The 13105-nt window shown below is 41.6% G+C and overlaps 1 protein-coding gene across 3 annotated transcripts in view; it reads left to right on the top strand.

Moving 5' to 3' along the window:
* The window catches only part of CCNY (cyclin Y), a 231397-nt gene that overhangs the window by 175703 nt on the left and 42589 nt on the right, over positions 1 to 13105 (top strand). For all 3 annotated transcript variants that reach the window (XM_053572252.1, XM_053572254.1, XM_053572253.1), the window contains exon 5: positions 7706 to 7741. In XM_053572252.1, coding sequence (XP_053428227.1) covers positions 7706 to 7741 — 36 coding nt within the window. The remainder of the gene's footprint in view (positions 1 to 7705; positions 7742 to 13105) is intronic.

Raw genomic sequence — 13105 nt, 5'->3', positions numbered from 1 at the left:
GCCCAAGTCAGGAGGTCTGAGTTCTGACCTTAGCTCTCTCAGTGAGGGTTTGGGTGGGACTCTTCTTTATGGGATCTTTAGTTCTGTCTTTTAAAGTTAAGTTTGAGAGAGAGGAAAAGGGGTCTGTGGATAAAATTCTTTCCCTTTTGGGGCTTCAGTTACCTTATTTTAAGATGGAGGGAACACTGTTTTTGCCTTTAATGTTCCTCCTAGCATTGTGGTAATAATAGCACTTGGCACGGACCACAGAGAACTTAATGTGCGGGGATCTGTGGTCAGCAGCTCAACTATGAGTAATCTGTGATATTTTAGCAATAATACATGGCAGCAGGTGAAATAAGTGTTTACGTTTTTAAAATAAGAAGTATTCCTCCATTTCAGTGGGCCAGGTTTTCAGGCTTAGCAGTCCAGTTCTAACTGTGGCCACACATGGCAGTCAGGCAGGCTGCAAGGACAGTAGCCATCCTCTGTGGACAGCGTCCACTCCAGGTGGAAGGTGAACATCAAGGCCATTGGGATGGAGGCCTCCTGCTTATAGATAATTCTCAGCTCTCCTGTTGGGCTGCATGTTTCCAGGGTTTCATATTTGTGTGGGAATGTAGCCTCTTCACTCACTCCCTTGGCAGCTAAAGGCATAGGAATGATCACGGGTGCAGACCCCAGCAGGCAGCACCCGTGGCTGGGAAGAGACGTGTCTGAGCTCTGTAAGACCTGACCTTGCCTGAGCCACCCCTTAGCCCTAAGGCTTCCTTACTAAGTTCATAAACTGTGGATGCCCGGGCTTTTGTTGGAGGTAGGCAGTCTAGGCATGCAATTTTGTGCTTCCTAAGGGATTAAATTTTTGTTGTTAAAAATGACATTTAGCATAGCGTTAGGCAAGTAAAAAGTTGTCTGCAAGATTGTTTGTTCGTTCTTTTCCCCTAATTTGCTTTTGATAAAATAAAAAGTACAGCCCTGGAGCTATAGTTTACCACTGATATGGGGGGCACAGGACCTCCTAGAAGTGTTTTCTAGATTGAGTCATTAGGACTGTGGAGAGAGTGGAAAGGCTGTACACACAGCGTGGGCATCTGCTCAGGCTCTGAAGGGCCCAGAACTGGGATGCTCACTGCCCTGTCATCCCTGCGCCTCTCCCAGGGAGAGGCTGGAGCAGAGCTGGACGGCTTCCCTTCCGGGGCAGTGGGGGCTCTTGGGATTCACCCTTGGACCACTTAAAATTGCCAGTGGTTGTGACATAGACACTTAGGAGCCTGGCAGGAAAACTGAGTGGTGATTTGGTAGTTTATCGGTTGTATCTGGGAGGTGCAGGCACCTATGATAGGAATGTTTGTCCATATAAATCACTATTCCCACCCTGGCTACAACCAGGGGTCACCTGGGACCCTAAAAACACTGATGTTCATTGTCTCCCTGTAGATCCAACCGAATTGGTCTGAGGTATAGCGTGGATATCTAGATTTTTAAACCTCCTAGGAGAGTCTAACCTCCAGCCAAGGTTGAGGGCTGCTGATGGAAGTGGACAGCTGTGCTTCTTTTACCCCCATCATAAGTTTCAGTGTCCCCTTGAAACTTTTATTTTTTATTTTTTTTTTGTGGTTTTTGGCCAGGGCTGGGTTTGAACCCGCCACCTCCGGCATATGGGACCAGCGCCCTACTCTTTGAGCCACAGGCGCCGCCCTCCCCTTGAAACTTTTAAGTCAACTATGAGTGAGCGTCGAGGGCCTAGAAGCTGAGATGCAGCAACGGTTAGGACGGCTGGCTGTGGAGGCAGAGGGTCAGTGCAGACACAGCAGCTTTTTTGACTCCCTAAATTTGAAATCCCCACAGTCATAGTTCAGTTGCTTTACCAAGTATCCTCTTTTAAAAACATACCTTGGGAAGTGGGGTCTTGGCAGGGTGGACCCTAACTGAAATTAGTGCTGTTGGAATCCGTCCCGGGAAATACCTGTTTTTCACATTTGGTTTGGATGAACAATAAAATACATTTTGAGGTATTTGCAGGCCTTGTAGAGTTCTTCAGTCAGGGGCTTGAGAGTGTGAGAGGAAAGGGGTCCTCGAAGGTAGAGGAGTGCCAAAAGGTGAAGAAGATGCTACTCCAGATCCTGTGTAGTGCCTGCACTTCCTCACGCCCGGCAGAGGAAAGCTCCTTTTGCTTACTTGCTTCCCTCCCTCCTCTGAACCCAGGCCCTCTTGCCCTTTACCTGTGGCATCAAAATTGATGAGAAAATCATTAACACTGTAGTTCAGCTTCATTGTGGGCATAAGTGGGTATTTGTGGGCCTTGCTTGCTTCCTGAAAACCAGTCACAACCTTGTTTCTGTGAGAGAATGCTCTGAGTTCTCAAGAACAAATTTATCAGCTGGTTTTTGGAAGACAACCCACCTGTAAATTGGGCATGGCCCAAATTAGCAAAGACTTTTGCTAATTCTAATTGTGGCTGGGGTGGAGACTTGAGTGCTGGTCTAATGGTGAAAGAAGAACTATAAAAAGTTTGGGCACCCATTCTGTGCTCATTCTTTCTATAGACATAATTTTTTACTTTGAGAATTGGATTTTCCAATCTTTCCTTTAAATGCCAACAGTGGTTATGAATTTCAGTATTTGCTGACCAGCCTCCATGTCCCTGCAGCCAAGCCCTCCCCACCAGGTCCTGTAGTGAGCGTTAGAAAGTGATCAACGGAAAGAGCAGAGGGTGCTGGGGAGCTTGTCCACACAGCTGCCCATGTTGTCCACAGTTCCCCCACTTTCTTTTTTTTTTTTTTTTTTTTTTGTAGAGACAGAGTTTCACTTTATGGCCCTGGGTAGAGTGCTGTGGCCTCACACAGCTCACAGCAACCTCCAACTCCTGGGCTTAAGCGATTCTCTTGCCTCAGCCTCCCGAGTAGCTGGGACTACAGGCGCCCACCACAACGCCCGGCTATTTTTTGGTTGCAGTTTGGCCGGGGCTGGGTTTGAACCCGCCACCCTCGGCATATGGGGCCGGCACCTTACCGACTGAGCCACAGGCGCCGCCCAGTTCCCCCACTTTCTTTCTGTGTCCTAACCGCAGTGTGCCCCAGCAGACTCAGGCTTGGGAAGGATGGTAAGAGCTGAGTTGTAGGGTTAATGGGTCTGGCTAGTCACTTTCAGCAGAGCCCAAAGATGTCCTGGGCGCTTGGTTGGTAAGATCATGGGACAGCAGTACTGATGGGTGGTTCTGTCTGGAGGTGAGGCAAAAATGACTCGTGGTGTCACAGCACAGCCCCCTCTCAGACAGTGCCACAGGGCTCCCACACTATGCCTGGGGATTGTCCCTGGATAGACTGGATCATCCCAGCCCATGCCTGGGGAGCCTGTAACTTGAAAGACGATCAAAGAGGCACCCGCTTTGTCGTACAAATTGACAGCGAGCGTGGCCATCTTCTCTGTGCTGTCCAGGGCTTGATAATGCCACTTTCATGGCCAGCAAGTGCAGTAAGGTCCCATCTTGGGTCCCAGACAGGGGCTGCTGTGTATGACTGGGCCAGGCCCTGGCTGAAATTGGGCAAGTAGAAACCGAGCAGCAAGACTGAGGTAAAGTGCTGCAAAGCCGGGGCTGAAAAGAGACTAACAGAATGGTGTCGAGGAGTCAGATGTGGCAAGGTCTTCTAAAGTCAGATATAGAAGAACAGAAACCGAATGCAGGCAGTTCTCCTTAGACTTTAAAAAGCCCTAAAGCCAGGCCAGTGGAACACCACTAAGGTTAGTCCTAACCTCAGCACAGCCCCCAGGAGAAAAGGCTACGAGCACCACGGCCCTTCCTGTGACAGGAAGGCAGGGTTCCTTTCATACAGGGCCAGTCAGGGGCCCCAGAGGCCTCCTGCAAAAGCAGTGATTCATTGTTCCCTCAAAACAAAGGGTGATGGCCCCGGTGGTTCAGGGGCTGGGCGCACCTTACACATGATGATCCTCACAAGTGTTCTGGGCCCCTGACTCACATAGGTGGGTGCAGCACCAGTTCCCCCACTGTGAGACACCCTGTTTGCTGTTATGAATTAGGTATGTTCCACCCACCCTGCAGTGGGTCTGCATTCTGGGGAGAGATAGCGTCCCAGGAGTGCCCTTAAGACAAAATACTAGAAAGATTCTGTCTGTAGGTTAGGATGCTAAGAGCCATACTCAGGGGGAAGGTTACGTGAAGCCAGTGGTATTACCATGCCCAAGGCAGATACATAATGGTCACAGCTACTATTCAGATCTAAAGAGGGTGAGGACTGGCCTTCCTCCAGAGAACCTGAACAACAGTTCTGTCGGCTAATGCAAAACCTGACCCACCTGAAGGATGATGGTTGATTTCCAAAAACAAGGGGGACTTCTGTCATACCTGTTGCTGTCCCAAATGTGATTCAGGTAGTAGAAGACTTAACTCCTTTTTTGGGTTCATGGCATACTGTTGTAGACTCAATAAACACCTAGCACACCCTTGGATCCACAGACCTAGCGTATGTCTGCCAACCTGAGAGAGCCAACAGGAGCCCTTCCAGATGCTCCCTCAGGCTACTCAGATGGCCCCGTCTGTCATGGTTTGATGGCCAGAGACCTGGTCTTTTAGGTGGTACGGCCAGCATTTGCCAGGAACATTGTATCGATAATAGTTTACTAACATCTGCAGTCTTTTACAAAACGCTACCCAAAAGGTTCTAAGATACCTAAAACCCAGAGGATGGGTTGTCAGCTGACAGCGTCCAGGGACAAGGGGACACCATAAAATTCCTGGAAATGGTCTAGTCAGATGGGTCTTGAGGGTTTTGCCAATAGCCATAATTGACAAAATGCGGCTTACCCGCAGTCCCAAACAGTTAAAAAGGAGAAACTTTTGTAGGTCTAATAAGATATTAAAGGATCTTCATTCCCACTTGGCCCAGTGTCTCAGACTATTGTACTTACTAATTAAAAAAAAAAAAAAAAGGGCACGGGGCGGCGCCTGCAGCTCAAAGGAGTAGGGCCCCATATGCCAGAGGTGGTGGGTTCAAACCCAGTCCCGGCCAAACTCTGCAAAAAATAAATAAATAAATAAATAAATAAATAAATAAATAAATAAATAAAGGGGAACCTTGAGGCAGAGATCTGCATTCAGGATGATTCCAGCCTTAGGTTCAACAAGACAGAACGTGAACTGAGGCATCAAGCCCAGGACTAATGAATTGTCAACTGACCGCCTCTTTCTCCAGCAATTGCTGCTTTTAAGACCACCAGTCAGGCTGACCCATGGAGCTGTGCTGTGCCTGAACCCACAGCTCTGTGTTCTCACTCTCCAGGGTGTAACCTCGAGTGGAAACTGGCTTACAAAGTGGCTCTTTCTCCTGGAGGTCTTAGGCTGTGACAATGTCCAATCTTGTCTTTAGCTTAGGGGAGATAGTGACCTTGGGGCCCTGAAGATTTTCACCAAATCTGCAGCAGCCAGAAGACCTTTTGATAGGGGAGTAACAGTATTTGAAATAATTCTCTTATGTGTTTTATTTCTTGATCCTAATAACAGCTCTGTGAGGTGGGTTATATTATTCTAATTTTATAGATGAGGAAACGAAGGCTCCAAGAGATGAATTAACTCTAATAAATGAAGGAGGCAGGTTTGGAACCCAGGATGATCTGACTTCAATCCAGTGATATTTACCCTGTGCCGTGCTGCTTTACAGGGGGACAAGAACCATTTTCTTTCTCAGTTAAAGATATTGAGTTAATCACTATGCTAAACCCAGTTGTATAAAACATTCAGTTTAAATCTGACGTTAGATTAGAAAAGCAGTCATCACTGCATGACTATTAAATGAATAAAACAGTAATTTCTCCACCTTTCCCAGAGAAAACACGATAGAACAAAAGGGCATAAAACCATTATATAAGGCAGAAATCCTGACATCTACTGTCTGAACCCGAATTTCTTCATTTTTAAAATAGAATAAATAACATCTACTATTTTCTCTTACGGAGCTATTATTAATAACATGAAAACACTTGGAAAACATTTTTTAAAGTCTGATACCCTTTCGCCCCGGTTCCTGCATCAGTTTAGATGCTTTTCATGATGTTAGGAGGAGAAGCATGTGCTCCCACTTACTTGCTGCTCACGAGCACCTTAACACTTAGTTGAAGGTGTTTGAATGAAGAGGGCTGGAAAGAGATATTTGGAAAAATACGAGTTTTATGATAGAGTGAGATTAACTACCGTCATGTGAAGTCATAGGGAATCATCTGAGTTCTTTGGAGTCCAAGGGACATGCCCACAGCTCCCAGCTGGTGTGCCTGAGAAAGTGGGCGTGTTGGGCTGAGTCGTCTGTCTCCAAGTAGGTGCTCTGGATTCTGCACCTTTAGAGAACAAGACCACAATCTGGGACAGCCAATCAGCTATGTTCTTAGAAGCTTAAAAAATAATTTTTTGCCTCCTCAGTAAATTTTAATGTAAAGCAAACATAGTGGAAGGATCCAGTTTCTAAAAGAGGAAATTTTGAAAAGTTGTCTAGTCAAACCCTGCCACCATAATAGAGGATTAAAGAAACTTCAATCGTAAGAAGTTACACCTTTTTACCTATCAGTTGGAGAACACTTTGTCAGAACATTGAAGGTCAATCTTGGTGAGTGTGAGGTGCAGCAGACTCTGGTGGGGGAGCACAGTGGTGTAGTCCTTCTGCAAAAATGTTGGGCAGCGTGTGTTGGGAGTCTTATTATTATTATTAACTTTAGGTCAAGTAATTATGAGATATTTTCTTACGGAAATAATACAGATTGCACAAATATTTATGAGGATGTTCATTATGGTGTTAATTATAATTGCAAAATATTAGAAAACTTAAATGTTCAACTGTAGGGGAATGGTTAAGTAAATTATTCAACAACCATATGATGGGATATATTCATTTAAAATCATGACTTGAATATTTTAGTGGTCAGAATAAATGGTCACATAATAGGGATAAAAGTAGGATGCAGACTTGTAATTTATAGATATAGATAACTATGTATCTCAAGCTAATAGTTGCATTGGACAGAGTGGTTTTTTTTTTTAATACTTTGCTATATTTTCCAAAATTTCTGCAATAAATATCATATTTTCATAGAAAAACACTTTGAAACAAAAAATTCAGGGGAGGGTAATGTAATTGCTTATTAAGTTTACATCTTTTAAAATGTAAAATAAGAATTTAAGGTAGTACTACAAATAAAAAATTCAGTAGCATTTGAGTACATGAACAAATAAATTGGGCAGATTGCCAAAAAGTTATTGATTTAAGAGAAAAACGTGCAAACTATCGTAGGTCTGTTCACATTTTTTCAGTCTGTTCACATTTTTTCAGTAGTTATAAGAAACCACCTATTTTCTAAACTTGTAAGTAATGAGTTGAAAGTTTTTAAAGGTGTTTAATTTATACCACTTGTTTTTATATCATACCTGTATTTTACAAGTGAGGAAAGCTTAAAATTTCTGAATAGAAAAAGCAGTTCATTTCTAAATATCAGTTAAAGTTCTGTTGTTGCTAGAAAAGATTTAATTCCTGGAAATGAATACCAGATTGATTTACTCTTAAGAGTAAATTTTCTTGATCAGTGTTCTGAATGAAATGGGACTGTTCAGGTGGGTTATTAGGCTTTTAACTATATCTAAATATTTATGTTCAAACTGATGTCAGATAGTGTGTGAGATCTTGGTATGTTTATGAAAAATTGAACCTTCTGAATTTTTGTTTTACAGTGTAGCTCTTGCAATATATTATCACATCAAAAACAGGTATGTGGATGATTAATTTTATGCTAAAAACATCACACATTATTTTTGATTGTTTTTCTCCTGTTATGTTGTAGTTGCCTCAACCTTTTAATTTTATATATATTCTTAACTTATATTTTCATAAAATTTCTAAAAGTTGTATAATTTACCAAACTTCCCAGGTAAGTGCTCACCTGTTTCTGAATCAAAGGAAACCAAATGGGTTTTTGTCACTGAAACCAGCAAAATGGAATAAAGTTTCTTTTTTATTATTAATTAATTTATTTTTGTTGTTAAATCATAGCTGTGTACATTTGTGCAATCAAGGGGTACAATGTGCTGGTTTCATATACAATCTGAAATATTCTCATCAAACTGTTCAACATAGCCTTCATGGCATTTTCTTAGTTACTGTACGTAGGCATTTGTATTCTGCATTTAGTAAGTTCTGCCTGTACCCTTCTAAGATGCACCGTAGGTGTGGCCCCATCCATTACCCTCCCTCCACCATAACCTCCCCCCTCCCTTCCCCTTCCTTGGCCCTTTCCTCATAGTCTTGTGCTATCAGTTGGGTTATAGCCTTCATGTGAAAGCTATAATTTAGCTTCATAGTAGAGCTGAGTACATTGGATACTTTTTCTTCCATTCCTGAGATACTTTGCTAAGAAGAATATGTTCCAGCTCCATCCATGTAAACATGAAAGAGATAAAGTCTCCATCTTTTTTAAGGCTGCATAATATTCCATGGTATACATGTACCACAATTTGCTAGTCCATTCTTGGGTCAATGGGCACTTGGGCTTCTTCCATGACTTAGCAATTGTGAATTGGGCTGCAATAAACATTCTGGTACAGATGTCTTTGTTATATTGTGATTTTTGGTCTTCTGGGTATAAACCTAGTAAAGGAATGATAGGATTGAATGGCAGGTCTATTTTTAGATCTCTAAGTATTCTCCAAACATCCTTCCAGAAGGAATGTATTAGTGTGCATTCCCCCCAGCAGTGTAGAAGTGTGCCCTTTTCTCCACATCCACGCCAACATCTCTGGTTTTGGGATTTTGTTATGTGGGCTACTCTTACTGGGGTTAGGTGATATCTCAAAGTAGTTTTGATTTGCATTTCTCCGATGAATAAGGATGATGAGCTTTTTTTCATGTATTTGTAGATCGTGCATCTGTCTTCTTTAGAGAAGTTTCTCTTCAAGTCCCTTGCCCACCCTGAGATGGGGTCACGTGTTCTTTTCTTGCTAATATGTTTGAGTTCTTTGTGGATTTTGGTTATTAGACTTTTATTGGAGGTATAACCTGCAAATATCTTCTCCCATTCTGAGGGCTGTCTGCTTGCTTTACTTACAATGTTCTTGGCTGTGCAGAAGCTTTTTAGTTTGATCAGGTCCCAGTAGTGTATTTTTGAAGCTGCTTCAATTGCCTGGGGGGTCTTCCTCAGAAAATACTCACTCAGACTGATTTCTTCAAGGGTTTTTCCTGCACTCTCTTCTAGTATTTTTATAGTTTCATGTCTTAAGTTTAAATCTTTAATCCAGTGAGAGTCTATCTTAGTTAAGGGTGAAAGGTGTGGGTCCAGTTTCAGTCTTCTACAGGTTGCCAGCCAGTTCACCCAGCACCATTTGTTAAATAGGGAATCTCTTCCCCACTGAATGTTTTTAATTGGCTTGTCAAAGATCAAATAACGGTAAGTAGCTGGATTCATCTGTTGGTTCTCTGTTCTGTTCCAGACATCTATTTCTCTGTTTTTGTGCCAGTACCATGCTGTTTTGATCACTATCGATTTATAGTACAGTCTCAGGTCTGGTAGTGTGATTCCTCCAGCTTTGGTTTTATTGCTGAGTAATGTTTTGGCTATTCGAGGTTTTTTCTGATTCCATATAAAACGAAGTTTTATTTTTTCAAGGTCTTTAAAATATGACAATGGAGCTTTAACAGGAATTGCATTAAAATTATATATTGCTTTGGGTAGTATAGACATTTTAACGATGTTGATTCTTCCCAGCCATGAGCATAGTATGTTTTTCCATTTGTTAACATCTTCAGCTATTTCTTTTCTTAAAGTTTCATAGTTCTCTTTGTAGAGATCTTTCAAGTCCTTTGTTAGGTATACTCCCAAATATTTCATCTTCTTTGGCACTACTATGAAAGGAATAGAGTTCTTGACTGTTTTTTCGTCTTGGTTATTGTTGGTATATATAAAGGCTACAGATTTAGGGTGTTGATTTTGTAGCCTGAGACATATCTATATTCCTTGATCACTTCTAAAAGTTTTGTAGTAGAATCCCTAGTGTTTTCCAGATATACGATCATATCATCTGCGAAGAGTGAAAGTTTGATCTTTTCTGACCCCATGTGGATACCCTTGATCGCCTTTTCTTCCCTAATTGCAATGGCTAAAACTTCCATTACAATGTTAAAGAGCAATGGAGACAGGAACCTTGCCTGGTTCCTGATCTAAGTGGAAATAATTTCAATTTAACTCCATTCAATAGGATATTGGCTGTGGGTTTGCTGTAGATGCCTCTATTAGTTTAAGAAATGTTTCTTCTGTACCAATTTTCTTAAGTGTTCTGATCATGAAGGGATGCTGGATATTATCAAAAGCTTTTTCTGCGTCAATTGAAAGAATCATATGGTCCTTATTTTTTAGTTTGTTTATGTGCTGAATTACATTTATAGATTTACATATATTGAACCAGCCAGAACAAAGTTTCTTAATGATGTTTGGCTTCTTCTTCATTCTTTATTTTCTGTATAATTTGTTTAAACATTCTGTCTTTTACAAATACTATTTTAAAAATTTGCTATGGGCAATTTAGCTCGAAAAAAATGTTTATAGTTTGAATTTAGTAGAAGCAATTTTGGTGTAAATTTAGATATAAACTGTTTCAGTGCAAGAGAAGCCCTCTTTCTGATATCAGTGTGTCTGGCAATATTCAGTTAGTTTAAAAAGTCAGTAAAAACAGAGAATCCAAAAAATGTAACTCCACATTTTGTTTCAATATAAAACATGTAAGAATACATTCATTTGCCCGGTTTTTTGTTGTTTGTTTGTTTGTTTGTTTGTTTTTTAATGCAGCACCAAGACATTTGCTTCCAGCACAGGACAGTCGTTGGAGACCCAAAATTTCATTCTTTTATAAGCCACACATATAATTCATTCTTTCCAGATTGGGTTTTTTTCTCCCCAGTAATGAGAAAACTTAAGGACATTAGCAAAACAGTAAGTGTAGAATCTTTCAGGTTTTGATTGCGCCTAAGTCTGCATCAAAATTATTTTTTGTGATTTCCTTTTATTGGGTCTTTCCAAAGCATCTTTTTTTTCATGAGAACAAAGCCACTCTCACTGTATTCATATTTCATGGGTTAATGTGATATTTATTTGTTATACTAGCATAATCACAACTGGTGTGAACTAATTTGGGAACAAGCAGAGTCATGACAGAGCAAGCATGGATCTCAGCCGGTGGGAGCACTCCCACCTTCCGTCTGTTCAGAGTGGGGATAGAGTTGTGATAAGTTAGGGTACGGGAGGACGGATGACAGCTTCTGATGAATGGCGTTATGGAAGAACATAAATATCTGGAAGCTGACACCAGATACTGTCATGGCCTATTTCCATAGTGTAATGGTGCTTGAGAATTTTGGATCTTTAGGAATATATGGGATGTAAATCAAGAACTGGAAGAACCTGTCAGTGACAATGCAGATTCTGGCTGCTTGCTTATTTCTGTGATACTGGTTCACACTTTTTGAACATTTGAGCCTTAAGCAACAATGTAATATCATTAGTGAAACTCAGGTGTGCTTTCAAGCCGGATTTGCAGTAGAATCTCTTGAAATTTCTCAGCTCTTAGACTGTCATGGATCCCAAAGTTAATTTAGCTATAGCTGATAATAATAGCCAATTTTATTAAGGGCTTGCTCTCATTACTCTGGTCATTTCTTTACATGCATTATCTCACATTGAGTTTCAGTAACAACTCCTAGAGAGGATACTATATTATCTCCATTTTACAGATAAAGAAGTTGAGGCCCAGAGAAATGAAATAATTTGCCTAGGATTATTTAAGTAGAGAATTGAACACAATCTGCCTCTGACTCCCTTAATCATATTGCTCTCCTAGATTAATGGTGATAAATTAGTCCCAGAGTGAGTGAGGGCAGGTAGAGGATGTCCAGCTGAAAATAGCACTTGTAAACAAGTGTGTTTAATCTACAGAGTGTAACCTGAGAGTGTCTAGGAAGGAGGCGGCATTACTGTCCACAGACTTTGATGGTGAATCACCCGGGCAGACCTTTGAGGCTGGTGACTGATACGAGGTGCTGCTCAGCTGGGATATGCAAACTGCTTCACAACGGATTCTCCAGAATCCTTTTTCCAGAGTCACTTTAGCTCAAGTTCTTAATCCTCATTTATATACTTAGCTGCTGTTCTCATTTTTAAAATTATTTCTGGTGAATGTTTCTGAAGAGTGCAGGATGCCTTTTCAGGGGCTCTCATTTCCTAGGACTCAACTGTCTGAGGAAATAGGGTGCCATCCAGCCTCGGTCTGCCACGTGGCAAGTGTCTTACAGAGGCTGTAAATGAGGTGAGGGTGTCAGCTGGGTCTTCTAGCTGGGGTCTTTATCAAAGGAGGCGCAGCCAGCTACAGCAGAAGGTGCAGTCTTCATGCTTCTTTCTGTGTTGTTGCTGAACCTTCCTTTACTGGGGGTTATCTGTGTCTTCACTGTCTGTGTTCATGAAGGCATGTGTGAGTAAGCACAGATGTGATGCCCAGAGCTTTAGAAAGAATTCCTGCTGTGCAATTATGGGAATGAAAACTGAGCTGTTTTGTTAAGCTTTATCTTGTATGCAGAACAAATTTATAAAGTAGAATTTGTAGTGTATGCCACAATGAGTATGTCACCGGGCAGGTCTGTAAGCTCCTGATGTTCTGAAGCCTAACTATGGAAATTATATACACATCCAAAAGCAGTAGTTTTCAAATTTTGTGGAGGTTTTTTTTTTTTTTTTTTTTTTTTAGATAGAGTTTTATTTTGTCCCCCTTGGTAGAATGCCATGGTGTCACAGCTCACAGCAACCTCAAACTCTACTCTTGGGCTTAAGTGATCCTCTTGCCTCAGCCTCCCAAGTAGCTGGAACTACAGGTGCCTGCTATAATGCCTGACTATTTTTAGAGACAGGGTCTCTCTCTTTCCCAGGCTGGTCTGAAACTCCTGAGCTCAGGCAGTCCACCCTCGTTGGCCTCCCAGAGTGCTGGGATTACAGGTGTAAGCCACCACACCATGCCCAAATTTGTTTTAAAAAAAAAATTAGGTAAGACTCATTTTACATAAAACAGATGAAAGTAGAGCTGTCATTGGTATGAATG

The sequence above is a fragment of the Nycticebus coucang genome, chromosome 20 (genome assembly GCF_027406575.1).
Source record: "Nycticebus coucang isolate mNycCou1 chromosome 20, mNycCou1.pri, whole genome shotgun sequence".
Taxonomy (NCBI): domain Eukaryota; kingdom Metazoa; phylum Chordata; class Mammalia; order Primates; family Lorisidae; genus Nycticebus; species Nycticebus coucang.
This window is presented reverse-complemented; position numbering and strand designations above follow the sequence as displayed.